At 45.9% G+C, this 25,178-nt stretch overlaps 1 protein-coding gene across 1 annotated transcript in view; it reads left to right on the top strand.

Moving 5' to 3' along the window:
- LOC144829412 (sodium- and chloride-dependent neutral and basic amino acid transporter B(0+)-like) overlaps nucleotides 1-25,178 on the top strand; it is a 361,697-nt gene that overhangs the window by 311,941 nt on the left and 24,578 nt on the right. The window contains exon 13 of the mRNA XM_078688535.1: nucleotides 23,256-23,423. Coding sequence (XP_078544661.1) covers nucleotides 23,256-23,423 — 168 coding nt within the window. The remainder of the gene's footprint in view (nucleotides 1-23,255; nucleotides 23,424-25,178) is intronic.

The raw sequence follows: 25,178 nt of genomic DNA, 5'->3' as shown, positions 1-25,178 counted from the left end.
GAGGGAGGCATCCATTGTCATCACCACCTGGGTCATCGCAGGCAGAAAAGAGAGACCCTGGGAGATGTTTGTTCTGATCATTTACCAGGTCATTGCCATTTAAACTTGGGGGTTATTGAGATCATGTCCTCAAAAGATCCCCAGCATTGTGACCACTGTGCATCCAGCTGTTCCTGTAGAGGTCTCATGAGCGGGTGACAATTCGGAATTATGGGATGCAAGATGACATCATTCCCAGCATGGATTTGTATCCTCTTACAGAAGTGCACTTTTTTGAAGAGAGGGATAGCATGATTGCCTGTAAGCGAGAAGTTCTTTCTTCTGTGAGAAAGTCATTCGACAGCTTCATAGCCAGGATTGCTCCTAGGAACACCAGCGATCTGGAGGGAACAAGAGATGATTTTTCCCTGTTGAGCATGAGGCCTATGGATTAGAAAAGTTTCAGAAAGGCCTCTGTGGACTTCTATGTTGACTGGTAAGAGGGACCTCGGATTAACCAATCATCCAAGTGTGGGAACACCTGGTTACCAGAATGTCCCGAACATCCGAGGAAAGCTGCCACTGGCGCCATGCACTTGGTAAATATTCTGAGCGCCAATTTTAACCCAAAGGGGAGCACCTTGAACTGATATTGACACCCTGCCAACTTGAACCTGAGAAACCTTCAGTGTTTTGGATGTATCGGAACATGGAAATATGAGTTCAGTAGATTCAGGGAGGAGAAATCGTCTCCCAAATGCATCAGTTGCAAAATCTGCTGAAGATATAGCATCCTGAAGGGTTGATTTTTGATGAACTTGTTCAAGAGACTCAAATCCAGAACCTGCCTCGACATTTCTGACTTCTTCTTGATAAGAAAGAATTCAGAGTAGAAGCCTTTCTTTAGAATGGGAAGATGACAATGTGATGCCTTGTGCAGAGGAAGATTTGGAGGCTTTTAAACAAATTCCATGGTGTGAGTATTCTGAAATATGTCTAACACCCATCTGTCGGAAGAGATGAGCTTCAATTAATCGTAGAATTTGGAGTATGTATGAACTAATTGAGGTGGGATGAGGTGTCAGGAGCCTCCGTTACTTCATTGTCTTCTGTTGGTATCCTGAGACTTTCCTCCTGCTGCCAGACGGTGATGACATGGCTGTAGTCAATTTAGTTGGTCTGTAGGACTGGGCTGAATACTGCAAACAAAACCCCTGCTCGGAGTAGTGCTGAAACCTGTACTGGAACTGCAATCAGGCAGTGAATTGGCCCCTACCCCTGCCCGAAAGGTCTGGAAACGTCTCTGCTGCAAGCTTCTCAGCAACTTAGCAGCATCTGTATCAGACTTGATCGGCTGCAAAGCATCGTCAGTGTGTTTTCCAAAAAGGTTTTCCCCGTCAAAGGGCATATCTAATATCTTGGCCTGTACCTCCAGGCAAAATGCTGTCACTTTAAGCCATCCTTGGCATCTCACTACTGCTGCTCCAGCCATATGCCTGAAGGCTTTGGAAGTAAATTTCGGAAGATGCCTTTTCTCCTTCGGTAAGGATCTCTATTGCCTCTTTCTTCTTGTCCTCCGGGAGATATTCCAAAAGAGATGAAATGTCCGACCACATTTGGCAGTGATATCTCCCCAGGATAGCCAGACCATTGAAGGCTCTGACTGAAGTATCCATGCTTGCAGAAAAACTGTTGCCTATATTATCAAGTTTGCTGCCCTCTTTATCCAGAGGAGCTGTGCACAGCAAGGAAGGATTTTTTGCTCTTCTCTGCACCGCTTGCATGATGACTGAGTCTGGTCTAGGGTGACCAATGAGACATGTAGGGGAGCCTTGAACTTTTTGTCCAGCTTTGGAATTACAGCTGCTACAGATGCTGGGTTCTTCAGTAATTTGAAGCCTTCCTCACATATGAAATCAACAATATGTATAGCACGAGTGGTGCGCTGAGTTCGTGCCTTAAAATTATATAGGAAGCTGTAGTGTCTTCACTTCATACTTCCTTCCCCATAGTCTCCTGCCTAGCCCTGTAGAATCTTGTCATCCTGATGATGTAATAGAATGCTGATAGCTCTGGGATTTCAGTTCAGAGTTAGGGCTGAGCTGTCACCATCCTGCTCCAGGTGGGGTTTTAATATGTCATGTACTTTACTTAATGAATCTACTTTTATCCTTATACCATCTTACTTTGAATAAATATACTTCATCAACTACATGGATCTTCATCATCATTCACTACAGTAGCACTATGTTTGTTTAGCTAGCATAGGAAGGTCAAAGCGCTGAGACACCCTCTCAAGCAAGTCGTGGAAACTACCAATATCTACTGGTGGAGAATCCACTGTCAGAGGAGTAGAAGAAGCTGGCACTGGTGTTAAATAATCATCTCACTCAGTTTGAACAGCAGGATCCAACTGGATCTCTCCCTCTTCCAGCAGCTGGTCATCGCTGTCATGGAACGTATAAGCAATAAATATTGGAGGCGATAGAGGTCTGTCTTTTTAAAACCTAGGCATGCTATGTGGAGCAAGAGTGGTGTAAGGGACTTCCTGCCTCGGTGGGGGCTGCTGAGCGGAGTTGGCATCAGGGAACCATTTGTAATAGTCATTTAAAATCATGCGCAAGTCTGTGACCGATGCAATTGGGATAGTGATTGTGGGTTCCTGTAACTGATGCTCCTCATCCTCTTGCTCCTTGAATGTATTGTTTTCCTGAGCAGAATGATGTCCCCTGTCAGAGAAAGAGTAATCACCTTCAAGATAGCCTGACTGATCACAGTCCGCTTCCTTATCCTCTGATTCCTGACATTTAACTTTTAACTGTGAGGGACGATATGCAGGGCCAAAGAGTCCCTCATCCTCAGATTCCTGAAGGTGCAGGAGACCGGCTAGTGGCATTGATGAAAATTTGGAAAACTCTTGAGGCAGAGATATAAAATGTATTTTTCTACCATCAACAGGATCGTCGACAGCGCCGTTGATGGGGGCATCGACAGCGCAGCACTGACATTAACTTTCGTAGATGGTACATTAGTGGATGCGGCCGTCAGCGGTGATGACATCGATGCTGAAATCTTCACCATCTGAGACAGCATCATCGATGCCGACGGTGGTGTTACTGTCAGTTTTCATCGACGTGGCAGCTATCATTGTCTTGATCGTCAATGTAGTGGAAGTCACCATCGACACCGATGTCGATGTGGATATTCCTGGCAACATGGATGCTGTAAACGGGAAGTTGTTCGTCGATGATGCCTTTGACAGCCACATTTTTATAGTGGAGGGCTCCTTGAATGGATCAGATGCAGGTAGTTTAGCAGACCTGTGATAAGAGGAGGAAGGGCAGGTGGCTCCTTGCTTGTTCTCTTTTCCAGACTGGTCTCCCTGCTATGAGACCTGGATTTTTTAGTCTCTAGCAGTTCATGATGAGTATCCCTCTTATCTCTTCCTTGAGGAGGAATTAGCCCTCTACTCACCCTCTGAATCTGAGTCAGAGATAGTCTTCTTTTTCTGCAGCCACAAAAGCAATTTACCCTAGAAGTCTATGAGGGGTTTCACAGAAAGAGTACGGCAACACTTGCATTCTTTCGGCATATGATGTGGGCAAAGATAATATAAGCATTCTTAATGTGGATCTTCAGAATAGAGCCTGGATTTTCCACAAGTCTTGCGAGGCCTGAATAGCCTTTTTTCCATACTCAGACATTCTGTGAGAAAACACAAGCTAACACACTTCCAGACTGTACCTCTGATGTTGGTAGGAGGTTTAGAGGTGAACTGGAGAAGCACAGGTCAAAAAGTTAACAGTGACACACTGTGACTGAGCAGAGCTCAGAGAGACTCCCTAACACGTGGTGTGCAGCAAGAAATCTGAGGTATGGTGGATCTGCAGGGAATAAGTGCTTTAGGGTCTGGTCTCTGATTGGCTGAAGTTTGAATGTATTAAATCAATGTGAATTGGCTACTCATTTTTATTGTTTTCCAATGGAGTTTAACACTAATACTTTAGAACTGCTTTTTATTAATGTTACCATGGGACTCCCACCATGATGATTGGGAAGATTTGGGGCCTAATTACATGTTTCGGTGGTGCGGGAGTGGGCGGGCACCACCGGCATGCTCCCGGACTGCCGGGACTCACCGCCACCATCTGCCAGATTATGACTTAAAAGTGTTCTGGTGGGCAGGCAGCGTGGCGGTCCCGCGATGGTACCTTCGAAAAAGGCACCATCGCACAAGTTTCATTGACGGCATTAGTCCATACCATGCAGGAGCTGGTGTGCATGCACACAGGGGGGATATACTATATGCCCCAAGTGCATCCACATGGCATGAAGGCACCAGGAGGCCCTGTAGGGCCCTCTTTGTTTCCTCTCTGCCACGGTTTGCGCCACCACCAGGGAATGGCAGTCCCCAGACTTGTAATTAGTCCCTTAAGCAGGTGAATCTATAAAAGATACAATACTGGAGAAACTTTATATATCAATTACACAGAGTTCAAGAGGTCCATGGATGTTAAAACATCCTGGTTGTCTGGTTCATTTGACTCTCCACATTAGGGGCGATGCCCCTGAGAACTGCTTTTTATTGGTACATCCCCAAGAGACTGCTGAGGTCATCCCTCTTAGAAAGGTGATCGTTCCTAGATTTTGGAAGACGGAGTGGGGTGGTCGCTTTTTTCAGTTGCAGCTGCTAAACTGTGGAACATGCTGCCCACCCACGTTGTGAGTTTAACCTTCCATGTAGCCTTCTGTAAGCACTTGAAAACCTGGCTTTTCTACCTCCTGTGACTGTAGCGTTTGTGGTCTCTTTCTCTGTAGTATTCTTCTCACCATTGCTAGTGCTTTGAAACCTTTAAGTATAATGTGCTGTCTAAATCTTCAAATACAATAAAATACACAAGTGTATGTATTTAGGCATGTCGGACTGTAAAATGTGTACTATTCCGTATATAGAAAATAATTGCAAAATCTCCACAGGAAAATGTTTTTTCCTGTCGAGACACCTGTACTCACTTACCCCTATTCATTTGTATGCATTCTTTTCCCATACAAACTCAGAAGCACCATTTACTGCTGTCACAGTAAATCTGCAGGTTTTTCCACTAGGGAACCTACCTGCAAATAGTTACTGAATACTCAAGTAAACATGAGTTTTTTCGCTAACCTTTGAAGGAGGATCTATGGGGTAAAACCAACAAACCAAGTGCAAATGCTAGATGTGCTAACACAGAAAAGACGACATTTTAGTGGAATTATCTGCGAGCATACCCAGGTTCCAAGAGTACAATTGTCCGTTTTTGATTCTGTGAATTAGAAATATGTTGTCTTCACAAATGACGCTTTTGCACTTCTAAAATGAACAGTTAATAACTCATTAATCCAGTTTCTTGTTATAAAAATGGAAAGACAGGTTAAGATCCATGGGTAAAAGTGCCAGGGTGCAAACACTCTGTCTACTCTAAATTATAGGTATTTGTGTCACATTATACTTTTCTGGACAACATTTCAAACATGATTTATTTTTGTGTGCGAAGAACAGGCCTAGACACTACTCGTTTTATGTTACACCTTCTTGATTATGACTGTTTATTATTCAGGAAATGTTAATGTGCAAAACGGTCGAAAAAGCTGATTGCTTGGAGGTTTGCAGCTATAATGAGGAATAGTATTAAAGAGCAGGCAATGAAGACAACTACCATTGTCCAACTCATTCTGACTTACTACACATTTTAACAGGGCTATTAAGTAAATAATCTGCCAAGATAGTAAGAACATTTATCAAAAACATATACGGTGTGGTTCAACATTCCTATATGTATTTATGTTTTTTAGAGAACAGTTCTTGTCTTGCTCAGAAGCCCAGTACATTATGTTCTTCTCTTCTTGGCTCTGTGTGTTCTGTCTCCAGCAGGCTGTGTACGAGCTTCTTATCCATTGGCAGTGCTTCAACTTTTACAAGCACAGCCTGGAAAGCAATTGGTGAAATGCTTGCACTGTAAACCCATTGACCAACGAGACCAAAACTGGTTGTGTTGCAAGGTTTGATTGGTTACAATTACCAGTGATGACTACGAAGAAAAACAATGGGAAATGTCCATATACAAAACCTGAATACTACTGGTTAGCAGGACTGAGGCTGCTCACAAACAACCAATAAGACATATTCATGTTAGAAAGCTTGAATACTGTTTCTTATCATGCCAGAGGCCGGTTGTAGAAAACAATAAGACTACTGGGAAAAATAAGTGAAGTTTATTCTAGGAAGTTTGAATATTATTGCTTAGTCCTACAGAGCCAGATTATAAGAATAGAAATAAAAAAGTAGATAAGAAGACCTGTATTCTACTGGTTAGCAGGCCCTTTTCCATTCTCTTCGTAACACTGACATCTTGTCTTCCAGCTCCTCTTGTCTCTCTGCTCCATTTTTAGGTTCCAGGTTATGTCCCACGCTATAACTATTCTTCGTTTTCTACTTTGTCCCATATGATAACATTGGGTTGCCTTATTCAAATTAATAAGTGATAACTTTTGATTGAGGACAGATAAGCATTTCATGCTAGGTATTTAAGAATTGAAATAAAAAATTCTCTGAATGGTAAAGACGGATTTTTAATAACAATTTTGAAAATATCACTTTTAGAAAGTTCAAATATTCCTGCCCTATGGTGCCTGCAGCCTTCCCTGGGTCACATGACTGGGTGAAACAAACAGTTAGACTTTGTGACTACCTTCCAAACAGTCACACAATAGAGGGATTAAGTGTACCTGAAGGAGCCATCTGCTGGCAGTATGGGGTGGAACTGGGCGCAGTTCTACTGGCAACTGCATACGCTCTGTACTCCCTTCACACAAATGACTTGTCACCGCCACACTGTGGAGCCAACTTTGAGTCTCGGATGGGGAGTCAGGAAATTCCAAGCACTTCAAAAAGGAACCTCTAGAAAATTCTTCCAATTTCAAAGAAGGCACAGGTATAAAAATAGGGCCCTCAGACCCACTCCTCATTTCACTTTCTGAACCTGCAGAATGACTTTCAGAGTACTGTCTGCTTCTTTGTTTTCATGTTGTTGGACTGATATACTGCCTACAGCCTGCTCTGAACCCTCAGAGGCCAGCCCTGTGGTTTTAATCCTGCATCTTTACCTGAACCCAAGACTACCAGAGTAACTCCAAAGGCTAGTATGCTGACCTCCTGTTCAGAGCCAAGGGAAACCCGCCCTTGGACCCAGCCTAAGTGAGTCCCGAAAACCCAAGTGATGTTTCACCAGTCCAGGACCCTTGGTTGTGGTACTAAATTTGTCCAGATAGTCAAAATCCAGAACTTGGGACTTAGAAAATGATAGGCTAAAAACTGCTCTGAGAACTGAGGGAAGACCAGCATGAATGTGCTCATTGGTCTGTCCCAGCGCATCGCCGGTCAACATGACTTTGCAGCTGCTCCTGCTACATTCTTCTCCACAGCAACAAATCCTGTTTAGCAGTCCTTCGCCAAAGGGTATCCAAACTCCTGGAACTGTCTTAGGGCTACAGCCTCCTGCCTTGTCCCCCTGGAGATTTTTGACTTCCAAAAAAGTGTTCAAACGTAGAAATCTTCACTGCGACTTCATCCAGTGGCTCCCTGATGACCCGGTATTGTGCAAATAGATGTCCTTGGTTGGCGCTTTGATCTTTTAGGCACTAGTTTTTACTAAACACTTTAAAAATTAATAGCTCTGGTTCTATTGATTTTTGTTGATTTGGTGTCAAATAATTTATTAAAATGTACTCTATTTTACAAAGTTGGTGTGGGATTTTTCTTGTGGTTTCCACTTTATTACTGTTTGTGCACTGCATAAATACTTCACACGTTGTGTTTAAGTTAAGCCTTACTGCTCCTTGTGCCAAGCTTCCCAAGGTTAAGCACAGGTTAATTTAGTGACTTTTTGTGGTTCACCCTTCCCTGGATTGTGGCTGTTATTTTACCATGGCTGCCACCCCAGTCAACCAACAACTCAAGTTCTCACATAGCTCTGATATGTTGTGGGAAGTCGTTCCATGCTTTCGGTGAGATGGAGCAGAATGATCGACCTCCTGATCTGTTTTTGTGGATTTAGGACTTGTGTGTGAGTGAGTGAGGCTAGGAATAGGTGTCTAGTAGGCTAAGTAAAGTGTATGCCTTTGTTTAGGTATGCTGCTCTAGTGTTATACAGAGCTTTGTAGGTATGTGTGAGGAGTTTGAATTTGCTTTGTTTGTGTATGTGTAACCATTGGAGCACCCTGAGGTGAAGTGGAATGTGAGTTCTGTGAGGGAGGTTGAGTATGAGTCAGACAGCAACCTTCTGCATGGTCTGAAGTCTGTGCAAGAGTTGCTTGTCGATTCTGGTGCAGAGTGTATACGCCATAGCCGAGTCTGCTTGTGAAGAGTGCTTGCATGATAGTTCGACTGGTGTTTTGTCAGAGCCACTTGAAGATCTTTCGCAGCATACGTGGGATATGGAAACAGGTAGCAGTTACTAAGTTGACTTGTGGCGTCATGTTGAGTTTGTCATCCAGTATGGTCCTGAGATTTTTGACATGGTTGACATATGTTAGTATTGGTCATAGTTCTGTCGGCCACCAAGTGTCATCCCATGGGAAGGTCTTATTTCCAAAAATCAGAACTTCAGTCTTGTCGAAGTTGAGCTTCAGGCAGCTGGTTCTCATCCATTCAGCTACCAAGGTCATGCAGTTGGTGGATTTTGTTTTCGTGGTGGTTGTCTTATTTGTCAGGGAGAGCATGAGTGTGGTGTCTCACCATAGGAGATGATGGTGATACCTTGTGATCAAAGGATGTTGGTGAGTGGAGTCATGTAGATGTTGAACAGGGTCAAGCTGAGAGACAATCCCTCAGGGACTCAGCAGATCAGGTTCTTTGTCTCCCATATGAAGTTGGGAGTCTGACTTTTTTCGATTCTTTCCGTCAGGAAGGAGCAGATCCAGTTGACTGCGGTTCCTTGTTGTCCGACCTCATGTAGTCTTCTGATAATTGTGCTGTGGGAGACTGTGTTGAATGCCGTGGAGATGTCAAAGGGGATGAGGGCTGCTGTTTCTCCTCAGTCCATGATGGTATGAATGTTGTCGGTGGCTGCGATGAGGGCAGTTTTGATGCTGTTTTTTTCTGCAAACAGATTGAATGCCCATGTTAAACTTGTCATCCTAAAGGATGGTCTTTCCCCAGACCTTTTGCCTTCTAACTCCCAATTTTGTTAATTCGTTTTGTTGGCCTTAGGACTCTGAGTACTTCACCACAGCCAACTAATGCTAAAATGCAAGTGCTTCTCCTCTAAACATGATGGCATTGGTATATACCTGATTGGCATATTTGTTGTGCTGGTTAGTCCCTTGAAAAGTGGTATACCATATACCCGGGCCCTGCGCTTCAAATGCTACTAGTATGCCTGCAGCACTAATTGTGCCACCCACACAATTAATCTTTCAAACCGGTCTCAGGCCTGCCTGTGTGTGCAGTTTACTGCCACTTGGACTTAGCATTTAAAACCACTTACCAAGCCTTACAATTGCATATACATCACCCCTAAGGGTAGTGGGCTATGTAAGTAAAAGGTAGGATATGTGCCTTTATGTTTTGCATGTACTGGTAGTGACAAACAGCCTATTTTTTTTTTTTACTTCTGTGAGGCTTACCCCTCTCATAGGCCAGTATTGAGAGTTCCTTAATACACTTTTAAGTTGTGAATCATGACCAGAGCAGAGTCGTTTTTTCATTTTTTATATGTTTGAAATAGTATTGATAAATCCTCTTTACTGACGAAGTTGGATTTAACATTACTATTTTAGAAATGCGACTTTTAGAAAGTGGACATTTCTCAGCTCTTAGCTTTTTTGTACCTAACAGCTGGTCTCCAATACACATCTTGATTGGCGACAGCTACAATTTATTCATTCTCTCTAGACAGCCACAAACACAGGAAAGTGAGGCTCCTCAGCATTCTGAGTACTCATCTCCATTCATCTGCATTCCGAGGTGTCTTCCTGAACAGAGAGGAATGGGAGGGGCTGACACTCACACGAACACTTGTCCACAGACAAAGCACTGATTTACTCCCCAGGGTTATCCTAACAGACAGGACTGGGTTGAAAGTGATACTTGTGGCCTTCAGAGAGCTGCTTTCAAGTCACCCATACATCTTATAGATACTTTTGGGTATAAGTACTGGGTCTCTGACCCCCTAAAATCAGACACTTCTGGATCTTGAACTGAACGTCTGGCAGAAGACCCCTGTGCTGCCTAAAGGACTCAACTGGACTGCTTTTCTGGAAGAACTGCTTTTCTGCTTGTTGGCCTGCTACTCCCTGACTCTGCTGAAAGAAGAGCTAGACTCTGCCCTCCCTCCAAGTGATCTCCAAGGGCTTACTGGCTTGCCTCCTGTTTTCTGAAGTCTCTAGGATAAAAAAGAATTACAACAATTTTGGGGTTGCTGCTGGGCTCTGGTATCTGTTAGAACTACCCTTGCCTGAGGCAAACTCTCCAAGTTCTGAGCCTCAAAAGTGGGTTCTGCAGCTGATTTACAACTCACCACTGTGCCAGTCAGAACCGAAGCATCTCCCTAAGATGCCCATGCATAAGCTGTTCAAAGACAGCGGTTCCACAACTTGCGCGGCCTGACATCACTCTGCGTGGCTCGACAACAATTCATTGCCTCCCACTCAGCATAGCTAGACGACCACACAGGGACCCAACTGCCTGAAAAAGATCAACATATCAAATCCATCCAAGGTGCCTTTTCAGCGGTCCCTGCGTAAGTCCTGTAGCCAGCCTGCTCTTCATCGCGGTTGTCCTGAACTTTGTATTTGCACCAGTCCCTCACGACTACAAATACCCTTTTGAACACTATTGACTTCTAAGCACTGTTTTGTATTTAATCTTTAAAATGTCATATCTCAACTTCTACTGATTGCTTGCTTTACTAAGACAAATATTCTCTATTTTTTCTAAACCTGTTTGGAGTATTATTGTGGTGTATTCAGTGTTGCTGTGTGTGTGTGTTGTACAAATAATTTACTCATTGCCTCTTTAGATAAGCCTGACTGCTCTGTGCCAAGCTAGCAGAGGGTGAGCACAGGTTATCTTTTATTTATTTATTTATTTATTTATTTTTGACACTTGTAAAGCGCTGCTTATACCCTCAGGCGTCAAGGCGCTCAAACCATTATTGAAAAAGTGAAGAGTGAAGAACTAAACCGGTTACAGAGAAGAATGAATTAGTGAGAGAAAAGCCAAGTTTTCAAAAGTTTGCGAAACTGGAACAGCGTGGTACTTTGTCTGATGTTGAGAGGCAAAGTATTCCAAAGTTTAGGGGCCGCCACCAGAAAGCGACGATCCCCCCAAGACACTGTTTTGGTGCGTGGAACAAGCAGCTGGTTAAAGGCAGCTGAGCGTAGAGCTCTAGTGGGCTTGTAAATTTGCAGTTTGTCTCGTAAGAAAAATGGTCCTTGGTCATTGAGTGTTTTAAAAACTATACAAAGAGCCTTAAAGTGGACTCTTTTTTGTACAGTCAGCCAGTGGAGATCTTTTATGTTTTTGGCAATGGGTTCGAACTTTGTTTTGCCGGTGATAAGGCGGGCTGCTGCATTTTGTATAGTTTGCAATTTTGTAGTGACTCGGGTTTGCGCGTTGAGAAATAAACCATTACAATAGTCCAAGGATGAGAGGACAAGGGCAGAAACAAGTGTCTTAATCGCAGATTCGGGAAGAAAAGGACGAATTTTGCGAATCATTTTTAGTTTTAGGTGCGCAGTAGATGCAGTCTTGTTGGCATGATCCATAAAGTTCAGTCCATCATCGAAAACAATCCCCAGGTTCCTGACCTTGGAAGTTGGTATAGGAGGTGTGCCAAAGGACTCCGGCCACCAGGTGGTGGACCAGGCTGGTGATAGTGGACCGAAAATGAGTACCTCAGTTTTTTCTGAGTTTAACTTTAAACAGTTTTTCGCCATCCAGTCTCCTATATCTAGGAGCCCTATCTTGAATTTTTCAGCTACTTGCTCTCCGTCACCTTTGATCGCCAACACTAGTTGGGTGTCGTCGGCGTACGAGGTAAGGCTCATCCCGTGTGCTTTGATGGTCTTAGCTAGGTCCGACACATAGATGTTGAAGAGTGTCGGACTAAGGGATGAGCCTTGAGGAACACCACAGGGGGCGGAGAGTTGTGCTGATTGAAAGGGTCCTAGGGTGACCGCCTGCGTTCTATTGGCAAGGAAAGAGGCAATTAGATTTTTAGCCGTATGACAGATGCCTAATCCTTGGACACGGTCGACCAAGATGTTGTGGTCGACCGTGTCGAAGGCCGCTGATAGATCTAACAGCACCAGTATGGCAGTGCCACCTTGGTCCCTAATGACCCTGATGTCATCAGCGGCTTTGATCAGGGCGGTCTCAGTCCCGTGATGTTTCCGAAATCCAAACTGTGTATTGTCCAGGAGCTGGTGCACTTCAATAAACTCAGAGATCTGGGTATTCATGATCTTTTCAATTGTCTTTGCCAAAAATGGAAGACTTGCAATTGGACGATAATTTTTTAGCTCATTTTTGTCGAGCGAGGGTTTTTTTAGCAGCGGCTTTAGCAAAGTGTTTTTGAGCGGGTCGGGGTAATGACCTGACTGCAAAATCAAATTACAGACCTGCGTGAGTGCTGGTGTGATGACGTCTAGGACTGGTGTGAGGACCGATAAAGGGCAGGGGTCTAGGGGTGAGCCTGATTTGATGGTCAGAAGTGTGTTTTTTATTTGCTCTTGAGTGACTGGTTGAAAACAGGAAAAGGCATTAGCAGAGGGGGAGGTGAAGGCAGGATTAGGGACCGGGAGCAATTTGGAAGAGAATGCTTGATAGATGTCGTCTACTTTGGTGTAGAAAAACGCTGCAAGGGAGTCACACAGTGACTGCGACGGGGGGGGCGTAAGATCCGGGGAGTTACCTGATAGCGTTTTAGTAATGGAAAATAATTGCTTGCTGGAATTTCTGGCCTGCTCAATTTGGACGGTGTAATATTCTCTTTTGGCTTGTGCAATCATGATTTTATATAGAGCTACAGCCTCTCTATAGGCAGACTTGCTATCTGCATTATAATCTTTCCTCCAGATTCTCTCCTTGCTGCGGTTGATCTGTTTTTGTGTCCTGAGTTTATCGTTTTAGTGTGTATGTTGCTTACCCTGACTAGATTGGTAGTTCCTGCCTGGCCTGGGTGCATATCTCAGCCAACCAGGAATCCCATTTCTAACAGTCACCCAGTAAGTTGTGTTGTTTGACGTGGCTTGTTGAGTTGCCTGTTGATGGTCTTTTCTATTACATTGGCTGGGTAGGGAGCAGGGAGACCGGGCAGAAGTTGCTCAGTTGGTTCCAGTTGGGCGTTGACAACTGCTTGGTGTTTGTTAGAAATGGGATTTCTGGCTGGCTAGGGCAAGCGCCTAAGCCAGGCAGAAACCACCACTCTAGTCAGGATAAGGCAAGGAAGATAACCCCTGCTCACCCCCTTGGTAGCTTGGCAGACCAGTCAGGCTTATCCCAGAAGCAATGTGCTAAGCGTTTGTGCAACACACACAGCAGCGACACAGTAGGCACACCACAAAATAAACTCCACATAAGGTTATGTAAGAATAGCCTTTGTATTATCCATGAAACACAATAGAACATAATCACATGTATAAACTTTGCCACCTGGCACCTAGTATGACTTTACAGGAAATATATACACTACAGGACCAATTTGGCTACTGTCATAACCATTACACAAATCACTTGTGCCACTAGGCACTTGTCATAAAAATGTGTAAATCATAAAACATATAAAGCACTTGCCCCATCAGGCAGTTTCCAAGGATCACAGTGCTTGCAGGGCTGATAAGCTATGCATAAACACATCGCACCCACAATCACAAAAACACTTGTGCCTCTAGGTACTTGTGATAAAAAAAGGCAAGTAACCACACACCATAATCACTGGAAACACTGTGCCACTAAGCAGGCGCCAACGTTACACATGCAGGGCAGTCATATATAGCTAGACATATTGCCCCTGTCCTTAGAACAGTACCGCTGTGCATCTGAAGATGACCTGCAACCCAGACCCTGGCCATCAGTGCACAAACCACTGGGCCCAAATTATGCTGCCATTGTGGCATTCACGGTACCCTCTGTGAATGTGGGCCCCAGTTATCAGAATGAGGGTGTGCTGGAGCAACTACACTCGAGTTAGAGGCCACTGGTATGGTTTCCGGAAGTCAAGATGCCCCCGCAGGCAGGGAGATCTCCCTTTTCCCCCCGCATCAGTAATTCGAAGGCAGTGCAGCTGCCCATTATGTCACCGAGGGGCAGCTGCAGCAAAGCCACACACAGAGGTCTTCCCAGGCCTCAATTCATACAGACCTCGCTGGACCCTTGCCCTAACCCCAGCAGATCCACACGGCTGCCCACGACCAAAACAAGGCCCCCAGAGGACTGACGGATGCTGCCTGGGGAGCTCCTCACCCAGACTCCGGTTTGCGTGGCACATAGCGGGGTAGGTCGTGGCAGTCTGGTAGGTCACAGCAGTCTCCGTGGGCCAAAGCCCTCAATAGCAGGATCTCATGCACCAGCGCTCCTGATCACCATACTGCAGGCGAACTCTGGCCACGCCCAACACGGAACGGAGCTCATTCGCCCCCACCCCCTCCTGTTCACAGCCTTCCTTGTTGCTGTGGCAACCGGCTGGGTGGGGGCAGCGTTCTAAGTTGATCACCGGCCTTTTTTTGCAACCGGCCCAGCCCACACCAGCTTCAGAGAACATGAGGAGCTCTCCCTCTCCTTAAGGGAGCCCTGCCCACCCTCAGGTGTCCTCTGCCTGACTTCCGGGGGCTTCCTAGCCAAAGTGCTAGTTACGAGCAAGGTTGGAGCCCCCTTCTTGGGCTTTAGAAATATAATTGGAACGCGCCCATCCATCCTTCTGGTATGGGGGCACAGAGCTGAGGGGCACAGTAAGAACAAAGTGCTCCTCAAAGTGCTCCTCACGCTCCAGGGAAATACACTAAGCACAGCATTCCCCACATGCTGCTGCTCACACCAGGGGCTCAACACCTAGGACTCCTGCAGCACCCCAAGTGACAAAAGCACACAGGGCAAAGCTGGGCTCAGGCAGGCCAGCTCACAGGGCCCTCAAGCAGAGGGAGAGTCCTTTGTGGTTGTTCCTCCTGGCGCCCAGCTGTCCAACTAAGCACACGGCACACCTTCATGGGGTCACAGCCCTAATACGTATACTAGACAGTGTCTTTGTTCTTCCCCCTGGCACAGGCCTAAGCCCAGTTCCAACCAGTTCTGGGGGATACTTGCATACATCATTTCATGTGCACCACCACCCTTATTGTTAGTGTAGGCTCTGGACACACCACAGGGGGACAGAGCCAGAATTGTGGAAGGCAGGCCCAGTCCCATTCAGGTTCAGGTGCTACTATTCCCACTACTCCAAATGCAGATCGTCCTATTAAGCCTAGCTCTGACACACCCAGCACCTCTGGAGCTACTGCACCTGCCCAGCCCCTGTAATCCAGAGCCAGACAAGCAATACACAACAGGCAGGCACAAAGACACATAGCACACAGAAATGCCCACTTCTAAAAGTGGAATTTCTAAAATAGTGATAATAAATTGGTAAACACCATTACAAAGCATTTATCACCACTATTCCAAACACACCAAACTTGATCACGCTACTCCTCTCGTGTCAGGAATTACCACTGAAACACATTTCAGGGAATCCCCAATGCATTCCTATGAGAGGGCAGCCTCACAGTCCAAAATGACTGTTTATCACTACCAGGACATGCCACAGAGTTAAGGCACATGTCCTACCTTTTACCTACAGCGCACCCAGTCCATGGGGCTAGCTAGGGCCTGCCTTAGGGGTGAGTGATATGTAGTAAGAGGGGAGTCACAGACGTTGCACCCACTTAATGTGCCACGTCACAGCAGCAGTAAACTGTGCACCAGGCCCTGCAATGGCAGAGGCCTAAGACAAGTTTGAAATGCTACTGGTGGCTGGCGCAAGCAGCGCTGCAAGCCCTCCATTAGCATTTAATTTACTGGCCCTGGGTATATGGTATACCACTTTACAAGGGACTGATAGGTAAATTCAATATGCCAAACAGGTGTAGACCAATCTTAACAGGTTTACCATAGAGAGCACATGCACTTTAACACTGTACAGCAGTGATAAAAGTGCCCAGAGTCCTAAAACCATCAACAACAGCAGAGAAAAAGTACCAGGAGGTAGGCAAAAGTTCAGGGATGACCCTGAAAAAAGGGCCAAGTCCAACAGTGTTGATGATGTGGATGAGGAGGGTGCTGATTGGCCACTCTTCGAGGCTGCAGATGTGGTGGGGGCATGGATCTGTTGGGATCCCTGAGTAGATGGTCCGCATAATCTTCTATGTATCTTCTCTTTGAAACTTCTCCATTCTTTCAGTTGGCTGTTTTAGAAGATGATGGGCAGGTTTGGGATGAGGTCTCTGGGATCTGGATCGTGAGTGACGTTGTTGTAGATATTCATGATTTTTCTGAAGAGGAATATTGATAGTATGTCGTAGAAAATTTCACTGGGGCTGATGCTGTTGACGTAGGCTGAGGGTGTAGTGAATGCCTTCTCAATCGAGAAGACCTCCTGGCAGCTGTTAAAGCTCCCTTCAATGCGTTCAGCTAGTGCTCTTTTCCTGGGTCTCTCAGTTGCTGGTTGTCACATCTGAGTGCTGCCTTGTAGGTGGTTGTGATGGAAGTTTCTTGGTTGGCTCTCAATTTTATTTCTAGCTGTTTTCAGTGTCATTTGGAGTCTTTGAGGTTCTCTGTGTACCAACTTGCCTGCTTTTTGGTTTTCCATTGATTGTTGAATGTTATGGGTGTGAGAGAGTCTGCTTGTGTTGAGGGCATTGAGCCAGTCCGGTTCTGAGATTTTGCCTAGCTGCTGTTGGGTAGGCTGACAGTGATAGATGTGGTGGCTTGCAATGTGTTGATTTGGAAAAGGATGATGGAGTGGTTGGTCCATATGAGTGGTGCAGTGGAGATGTACTTGATGCTGTTGCCATTGGAGAAAATAGGGTCTAGAGTGTGTCTTACAATGTGTGCTGGTTCCATGACTAGCTGGGTAGGTCCAATTTTGTGCCGGCTTTTGAGGGGTGTTTTGGAGCATGGGCCATTTCTGTCTTCTAAGTGGAAATTGTTGTTGCGGAGGGTCAAGAAGGCTTGGGGCTCGATTTTCACCTTTAGGTGACTTAGATGTCCCATCTTCGTCACTAGCCAGCTCAAAAATAATTAAAGCTGTGGGGTGTAAGCTAGAAATAAATGCACTCTTAGACAACACGGTATTACTAGATACAATATTTGATCTTATACGTGAGATTTAAGAGATAAAAGATATGGTTAGGTTACTAGCATCAATCATCTATAGGTCACCTACACATGACATTGCTAATTTCATTGCCAATGGGCATGGAGATGACACGCAAAATCAGTCCCAAGGGCTGGGAGAGAGCCTTACTCTGAATTTGTTTATTCCTATTAAGAGGGGTGATGAGACAGATGCCTCAACACCCACATCTTCCTTGCCCCATGCTCAATTAAAAGGGATCAAATAAATGCCAATTTGGTCTGAGAAGTTCTAAGGACATGAATGCCATTCAATGTAAAACAGTCAAATTCCCTCTACAAACAACCTGTCTAACATACCCTGCAGGAATTATTCATTGTCCTCTCTCCGTCGTCCAGTTTAGAGCCCCGTATGGTTGCCCTCCATATCAAAATGCAGAGCGTTTTTTGACCTGTGAACATGCTTCATAATTAATATTCCAAAACTTTCGACTGAGTATGAGGATTCACTGTAAACAATGTAGTCTATTGGATAAGAGGGGTTTGGAAATGCTATGACGTCCTTTGCTCAGATATTCTAAAAACCACTTGTCACTCTACCCTGACTGAGGAATATGACTATATAAACGCAGTCTTAAAAACTAACAGCCTGATTCATGAAGCTAAATAGCGCCCGCAATAGCTGCGAAAATGCTATTGCGGGCGCAATTTCCCTAATCGGCATTCATCAAGAAAATATCCAAAGCGCAAACAAAAAATAGCGAATTCGCAAATAGATTCTCAGATTCCCGGCAGGAGTGCGCCAAACCACGGAGTCTGAGAAAAATTTTTGCGAGTTCGCAATACAAACGCAATCGGTATTCATGAAAATTCTCCAATAGCGAAAAACCACAAATTCTCTATTTGCGAGGCGCAAATTAAGGACAACCCAAAGCAGGTGGTAACCATAAAAGCCATTAGAGAATTATTTTTGAAAAACCGTTGGCCAATCAGGAACAGGTAAAGGCCTGACCAAACACACATAAGGAGATTCAGCAGCAGCAGTTGGAGTCTCACAATGCCTGGAATGTACATGGTGGTCAGGCGGCGAAGGCTACAGCGAGCAGCACGGAGGAGACGCAGAATACAGGACAGGATATTCCGCCAGCGGATCACCCTGCTGGGCCAAACCAGGGAGCAGATTTATGCAAAGTACCGCCTGAATGGGGAAATGATAATCCAGCTAATACAGGACCTTGACCCCCTGATGCAGCACCCAACAAGGCGGACCAATGCTGTGCCTACACATGTACAGGTATTGTGTAGCCTGCACCTCCTGGCCTCTGGGAGCTTCCAGGGGATAGTAGCGGCTGCAGGGGGGATATCCCAGCCCACCATGTCACGCTGCCTCAGGAGTTTTGTTGTCGCAATGCTTACCCAACTACACCGACACATCAATTTTCCCACCAGCCAACAGGAACTGGACTTGACAAAGCTACAATTCTACAATGTGGCCCATTTCCCATCTGTGATAGGATGCATAGACTGCACCCACATCGCCATCTGCCCACCAGCTGCGACGGAGTACATGTACCGGAATCGCAAGTCCTACCACTCCCTTAACATACAGATGGTCTGCAATGCCAAGACATTCATAACTGACATTGTGGCCCAGTACGCAGGGAGTACCCATGACTCATTTATATTCCGGCACAGTGGCCTCCACACACGACTGGCCAGGGGAGAATTTGGGGAAGGACACCTACTTGGTAAGTACACTTTGTCAACAATGTCACATTGCAATGATGTAGCTGCGCAGCACAGGCACTCACCCTCTGCTCCTCTCATTTAGGTGACAGTGGCTACGCCCTCCGGGAATACCTCCTCACCCCATACCTCAACCCTGCTACACCACAGCAACGGCGGTACAATGTTGCTCACATACGGACAAGGAATTGTATAGAAAGGACTTTTGGGCTACTTAAGAGCCAGTTCTGCATACTGCACAAGACAGGTGGGGCCATGTACTACAGTCCTGATGTGTGCTGCCGCATTGTGGCTGTCTGCGCAATATTACACAACATTGCAACCAAGCGCCGGATACCTGTGGAGATCTCTGGCAGTGAGTCTGAAGGGGACGACCGGCCACCAGCACATGTGCGTCATGCACGCGGGGAGAACCCAGCTGAAGGACACAGACGCCGCAACCACATCACTATGAACAGTTTCTAGAGCCCACACTCCCCTCACCCAACAAATCACAAGTGCATGCCAATGTAAATAATGACAGGAGGCCCATGTATGATGCATGAATAAATATTATTGTTAAATGCACAATAATAATGTTATGTCTACATTCATCAAATGCCAGCAGTATTGCGCCATACTGCTCCTAACTAGACACTGGACATGCTTGTATCATCAGCATTTTCCAGGAAATGTACATGAAACTCAATTGCACCTCCGGCGCGCAGCCCCCAAACGCCTCTCTGGCTCTTCCTCTGGGACGGCACATGTCCCTGTAGTGGGCCTGGTGCTGCGGAGTAACACGCCAACCAGTGAGGCAGACAGACTGCTGACACTGGAGGTGCCCTCACTGGTGTCGTCCCCCCCCCACATTGCCTGGACCAGTAGGATGGAGTGCCAGCACGGCAGTGGTGACCTGCTCCAACACTCGTCCAACATCCTCAACGCATTGGATCAACTGCTGCTGCTGCGCCAGGGACCGTCGTGAGAGCTGGGAGGTGGCATTCCCGATTATATAGTTAGAGCGGGTGTAGGCTGACAGGCGCGTAAGGAGCTGCCGGTGGCGGCGGCGGGCGGAGTTGCGCTGCGATATGAGCGCAGCAGTGTTGGCCTCCATGGCTGTCGTCATGCGCTCAATCCTCTCACCCACATTGGCCACATTGCGGCCAATGTTGTTTAGCTGCAGTTGAATGGCCCCTTGCCGTCGTGCCTGCTGTTGGTGTATGCGTAGCATCCGGCGCTCAATGCTCAGGCCTGGCATGCGCACAGCCATCCCCCTCCTGCCGCTGTGTGATGTGTTATGCTGGCGAGCCCTGACATGCCTGCTCTGCTGGCTGCCCACAGTGGGTGTGTGCACTGTCACCACAGTAGCTGCACCAGATGTAGATGGTTCAGCTGGTGGTGGAGTTGTGGTTGTCAAAGGTTCAGCGCCTGATGGTGCTGGCGCTGTTGGTCTTGCCCTGCCTGCAGGGTTAGGTGCTGCGCCGGATGGTGCTGGCGCTGTTGGTCTTGCCCTGCCTGCAGGGTTAGGTGCTGCGCCGGATGATGCTGGCGCTGTTGGTCTTGCCCTGCCTGCAGGGTTAGGTGCTGCGCCGGATGGTGCTGGTGCTGTTGGTCTTGCCCTGCCTGCAGGGTTAGGTGCTGCGCCGGATGGTGCTGGCGCTGTTGGTGTTGCCCTGGCTGCGGGGAGAGGTGCTGCGAATGATGGTGCTGGCACAGTTGGTGTTGCCCTGGCTGCGGGGATAGGTGCTACGCCTGATGGTGCAGGAAGTGTCGGTGTTGGCACCTCCTCGGCATCCTCTTGTGACTCATCAATAAGCAGCATGTCGCTGTCGCTGCTGTTGTCGGCGCCACCTGTGAGGGGAATTGGACGTACATTAATTGCATGTATCTGTCACACGTGCAGTTGCTACATGCATGCTGGTTGACATTCCATGCCTGGCTTTGGCATTGCTTATTTCGGGACATGTGAGGCTGCATTGGTGTTCTTTTACATTATGGGCAGACTACATGTCCCACAATGCTTTTGGGCATGACCTCATGTGCATTGTTTGCATGACTTGGGATGTATATGGGAGGCTATAGGGCCATGACCATTGTTAGGGGACAGGGTCGCTGTCGCATGCCACTTACCTTGGCTGTCTTGGCTGGGTCGGGATGAGTCCAGGTTGGTGACACCTATGCACGCCTCTGTCTCCAGGGTGTCCTCCACACGGTCCTCCATGGGGGTATTGGGAGGGACAGTAGGTTCTCCACCCCCAGTAGCATATGTCTCGCCCAGCCTCTCTGCCACCCTCTCCTTGGCACGACCTCAGAGGTCGTACCACCTCTTTTTGAGCTCATCCAGTGACCTGTGTGTCACGCCCACAGCGTTCACTTTTGCAGATATCCCAAGCCAGATTCGACGTCTCTCCATCTCCGGCACCCTCCTGGAGTCCTTCCCAAATAGTTTGGAGTGGTTTTCAACCACTCCCTCAATGAGGTGCTCCAACTCCTGCTCAGAGAACTTGAGCTTCCTCTTGCGCCCCGGGTCACTGGGCCCTGGTGCAGGCTCCTCTGACATTGCTGCTGTCACAAATGGGTTACTTTAGCAACTTTGGAGGTGTCCTGGTAGGAGCTCTGTTCAGCTGCAGCCTCGAGATCAGCCTCACAGTTCTGAATGGGGGTGGGAACTGCCTGCTTCCTGGTTGTGATGTCATCACTGTGTTCGAAAAGCGACTTCCCGTTTTAGCGATCTCGCTACTAGCGAGATTTCGCTAATGGGGATTTGCGATGGAGCTAAATAGAGACGGATTATCTGGGTAATAGCGATTTTTTCGGCGATTTTATTTTTTCTCTATCGATTTTTGCGTCCGTGTGCGATTCGCTTTATTTTATCGCTAACTATGATGAATTCCGATCTGCGACTTTCGATTTGCGATTCGCTGTGAATCGCAAATTGAGAGTCGCAGATTTCATTTTTCATGAATCAGGCTGTAAGTGTTGGAACTGTGCCCTCTTATATCGCAAGTATGAACCTTGAACTTTGGAGGTGCTGCCTGGTATTTGGCAAAATTTTGTTTGGCATGTTTGGTGGAGAAGTGTGGCTCACTGGTTAGAGCAGGCAGACCCTGAAGCAGAGGTCAGACCTGGGACCAGGGTTCAATTCCCGACGCGGCAGGGTCTTGAGCTCAAATGTCCATGGACTCGATAATTCTCGCTTTGGTGCCTGACCTAATCATGGGTTCACACTCTGCAACTCTGGGCATTAAGCTTGCTTAATCTCCACAACGGCCCCCCTGCGGCGGGATGCCTGGCTTTCACCTTGGGGATGCCCTGTAGGGGCTATCTCACAGGGAAAAGCCAGGACGGGTTCCCAAGGCAAGCGCGGAGGTACCCCTTCGGGGGTCGATTCAGGCGCTATATAAGAAACATAATAATAATGTTTAATTTTATGCAGAGTAGTGCAAGAAGGGGCTGGTGTCGGAATTCTACGAAGAGGACACATTTTGGGTTTCTATGTAACCTCAAAATGCTCAATGGAAGTACAATAAACTTGGCGTGAAACTAGAATATTACTAAGACTAGAGCATTTGGGTTTGGTGTGAATCTGTTCATTAGTTTTTGAGGTGCTTGTGCTACAAAAGGTGGTGAGTTGGCTTCTGAAGTTTAATTTAAAGATTACTTTTTTATATCTTGACCACTGATTTGCGGACTGTATGTGAACCCAGCTCTGTGGTCCTGAGCTTAAACTAACCTGGACCTGTTCAAAAATTTAAGAAAGCCCTCATACAAGTCCTGGAGCTGCATGGCAAGTGTGGCACAATGCTATTCGGAATCGCATCAGGGATTAAACACTTGCGGGGGCAGTGAGTTCACTGGGCATTCTAAGTAATCTTAAATCACTCTTTTACCAGCCTCATTAACAGCCTAACTCATTTAAATTGCCTCTCTCCATTACTTATTTTTTATTTTAGAAATATATTTCAAAGATCCGTTTATACAGTATCAGCATTATATATATATTATTTGAAATGTCACTTGTCCTTCCACTACAATACAAATGATGTGGATGCAAGTATTGCCCTGTTATCACAGTTTGTGCAAACACATTAGCTAAATGATTGTCTATTTGCATTCCATGTAAAATACCATGCAACAACAAGTGAAAGGGTGTTAAACGGCCAATATCTCTTTTTCTCAACAGGTCATTTTCGTCTGGTCTTTGGTGACATTTGATCCCCCCGTATATGGCAAATATGTGTATCCTCGCTGGGGTATCGCACTTGGCTGGCTTATGATTATTTTTTGCGTCATGTGGATTCCTCTCATCGCCATCATACAAATTGCCAGGAGTGAAGGAAACCTGTGGCAGGTGAGCACATCACATAAGGCTTTCTACAGAGGCATGCATGCGCTGAAACAAGAAGCACCTCTGCTGGAGTTAATATAGCATGAATCTAACACAGTTCCTTGCTCTAAACACTGTGAACTAATTTGTAATTCAATGTAACATGCGCTTTGCGAACTGTCACCACCTCTTAAAGTCCCTTTCAAATTGGTTGGGAAACAGGGATTGATCATCTTTTATAGGTTCGGTTGTGTCATATGGATGAACGTTTTGATTAGGTGGTGCTCTGGTAGTAGATAGGATTACATTAATCAATAACTGTTCATTCCATTATTAAAAACAAGCATTTGCAATGCAATAGGTCATGCATTTACGCGAGTTTAAGCTATTGGCATTGCAAATACCAATGCTTTTTATTTTTGTTTTCGTTTTAAAAACAAACGTAAATAAAAGGGATTTTAATTTACAATGCCAATAGCTTAAACTCGCGTAAATGCGATACCTATTACATTGCAAATGATTGTTAAATAAACGTTTTCACTTTCGAGAAACACAAAAGCAAAATAAACACCAGGCGGACAAGAAAACACAGCTTGACATTTTACCTCTGTCTGTGGATGTTCAGCAAATGTGACGAGATAAGATTTAAAGGCCTTTTATTACAGAAAACGAGTTTGTGAAAGAATGCTGACGTGACCTACAAACCACAAAGCCAATAGCAAACCATGGGCGGAATTGAATCACCAGGTCAACTTTCTGAAAGTCACCAAGATGCCTTTCGCATAGCCAGCCAGTCAGCTGTGCTGTCTGATAAACGGCGAGTTTTTTGTGAGAAAATATCTTATATAGAAAACACGGTCATGATCTAATACAAATCAAAAGAGATGCAGACATTAAAAAGCCCACGAGTAACATTAGTCACCTGCACAAGAAAATTGCTACATTAAAAAAGTAATCGGTTATTTTTGGTTTGTGAGCTAGGAATGTAATTAAAATAAAAATGAACCATGGCTAAAAGCATAAAAAGTCTGCATTTTGTAGATGCCGGTGTCTTTGAAACGGCTAAAAGTGAGATGTGTGAGCCTTGTAGTGTAGATTCTGCAGCACCTATGACGGTATTGTCCAGAAACAACTTTGCCTTTGAAATATGCAAGTTCAGACCAGCAGTGCGTAACAACTTTAACTCCGAACAGTCAATAGATTTCACGCTAACAACATTTAAAAAAATGTCAAGAGGAAAGCCGAGCGCTAATAGTTTCTGAACCCATTACAGATAGATAAGGGTAGTTTGCACTGACTCGTGTGCATTTCAGATGGGCCCCGGGGTTGACAGATGTCTGTGTCCTTTTCCCATTCAACAGACATGTAATGGGTGTGAAAACAGATCCAATACCAGGCGCTAACTAAATAGAGGAACACCATAGCACTAACAAGCATTTGCAATGCAATAGGTTCAATTGCATTGCAAATGATTGAGTTTAAAACTGAGCGCGGCGCCGCTTCAAGGACACTGCGCTCTGAGCGCGGTGTCCTTGAAGCAGGCGCTGCACTTAGTGTTAAAGTAAAAAAATATATAAAGAAACCGAGCGCAGTGTCTTTCAAGCGGCTCTGCGCTCAGTTTTAAAGTAAAAAAAAAAAGAACAGAGCGTGGTGTCCCTGAAGTGGACGCTGCGCACGTACACACAAGCGGCGGAATGCTCTGAAAGCGCCATACACCCAGACATGCCAGTGTGCAGACAAACACAAATGCACGATTAAATAGTGCTAAATGTACAGACG

Source organism: Lissotriton helveticus, chromosome 4_1 (assembly GCF_964261635.1).
Source record: "Lissotriton helveticus chromosome 4_1, aLisHel1.1, whole genome shotgun sequence".
Classification (NCBI taxonomy): Eukaryota; Metazoa; Chordata; class Amphibia; order Caudata; family Salamandridae; genus Lissotriton; species Lissotriton helveticus.
This window is presented reverse-complemented; position numbering and strand designations above follow the sequence as displayed.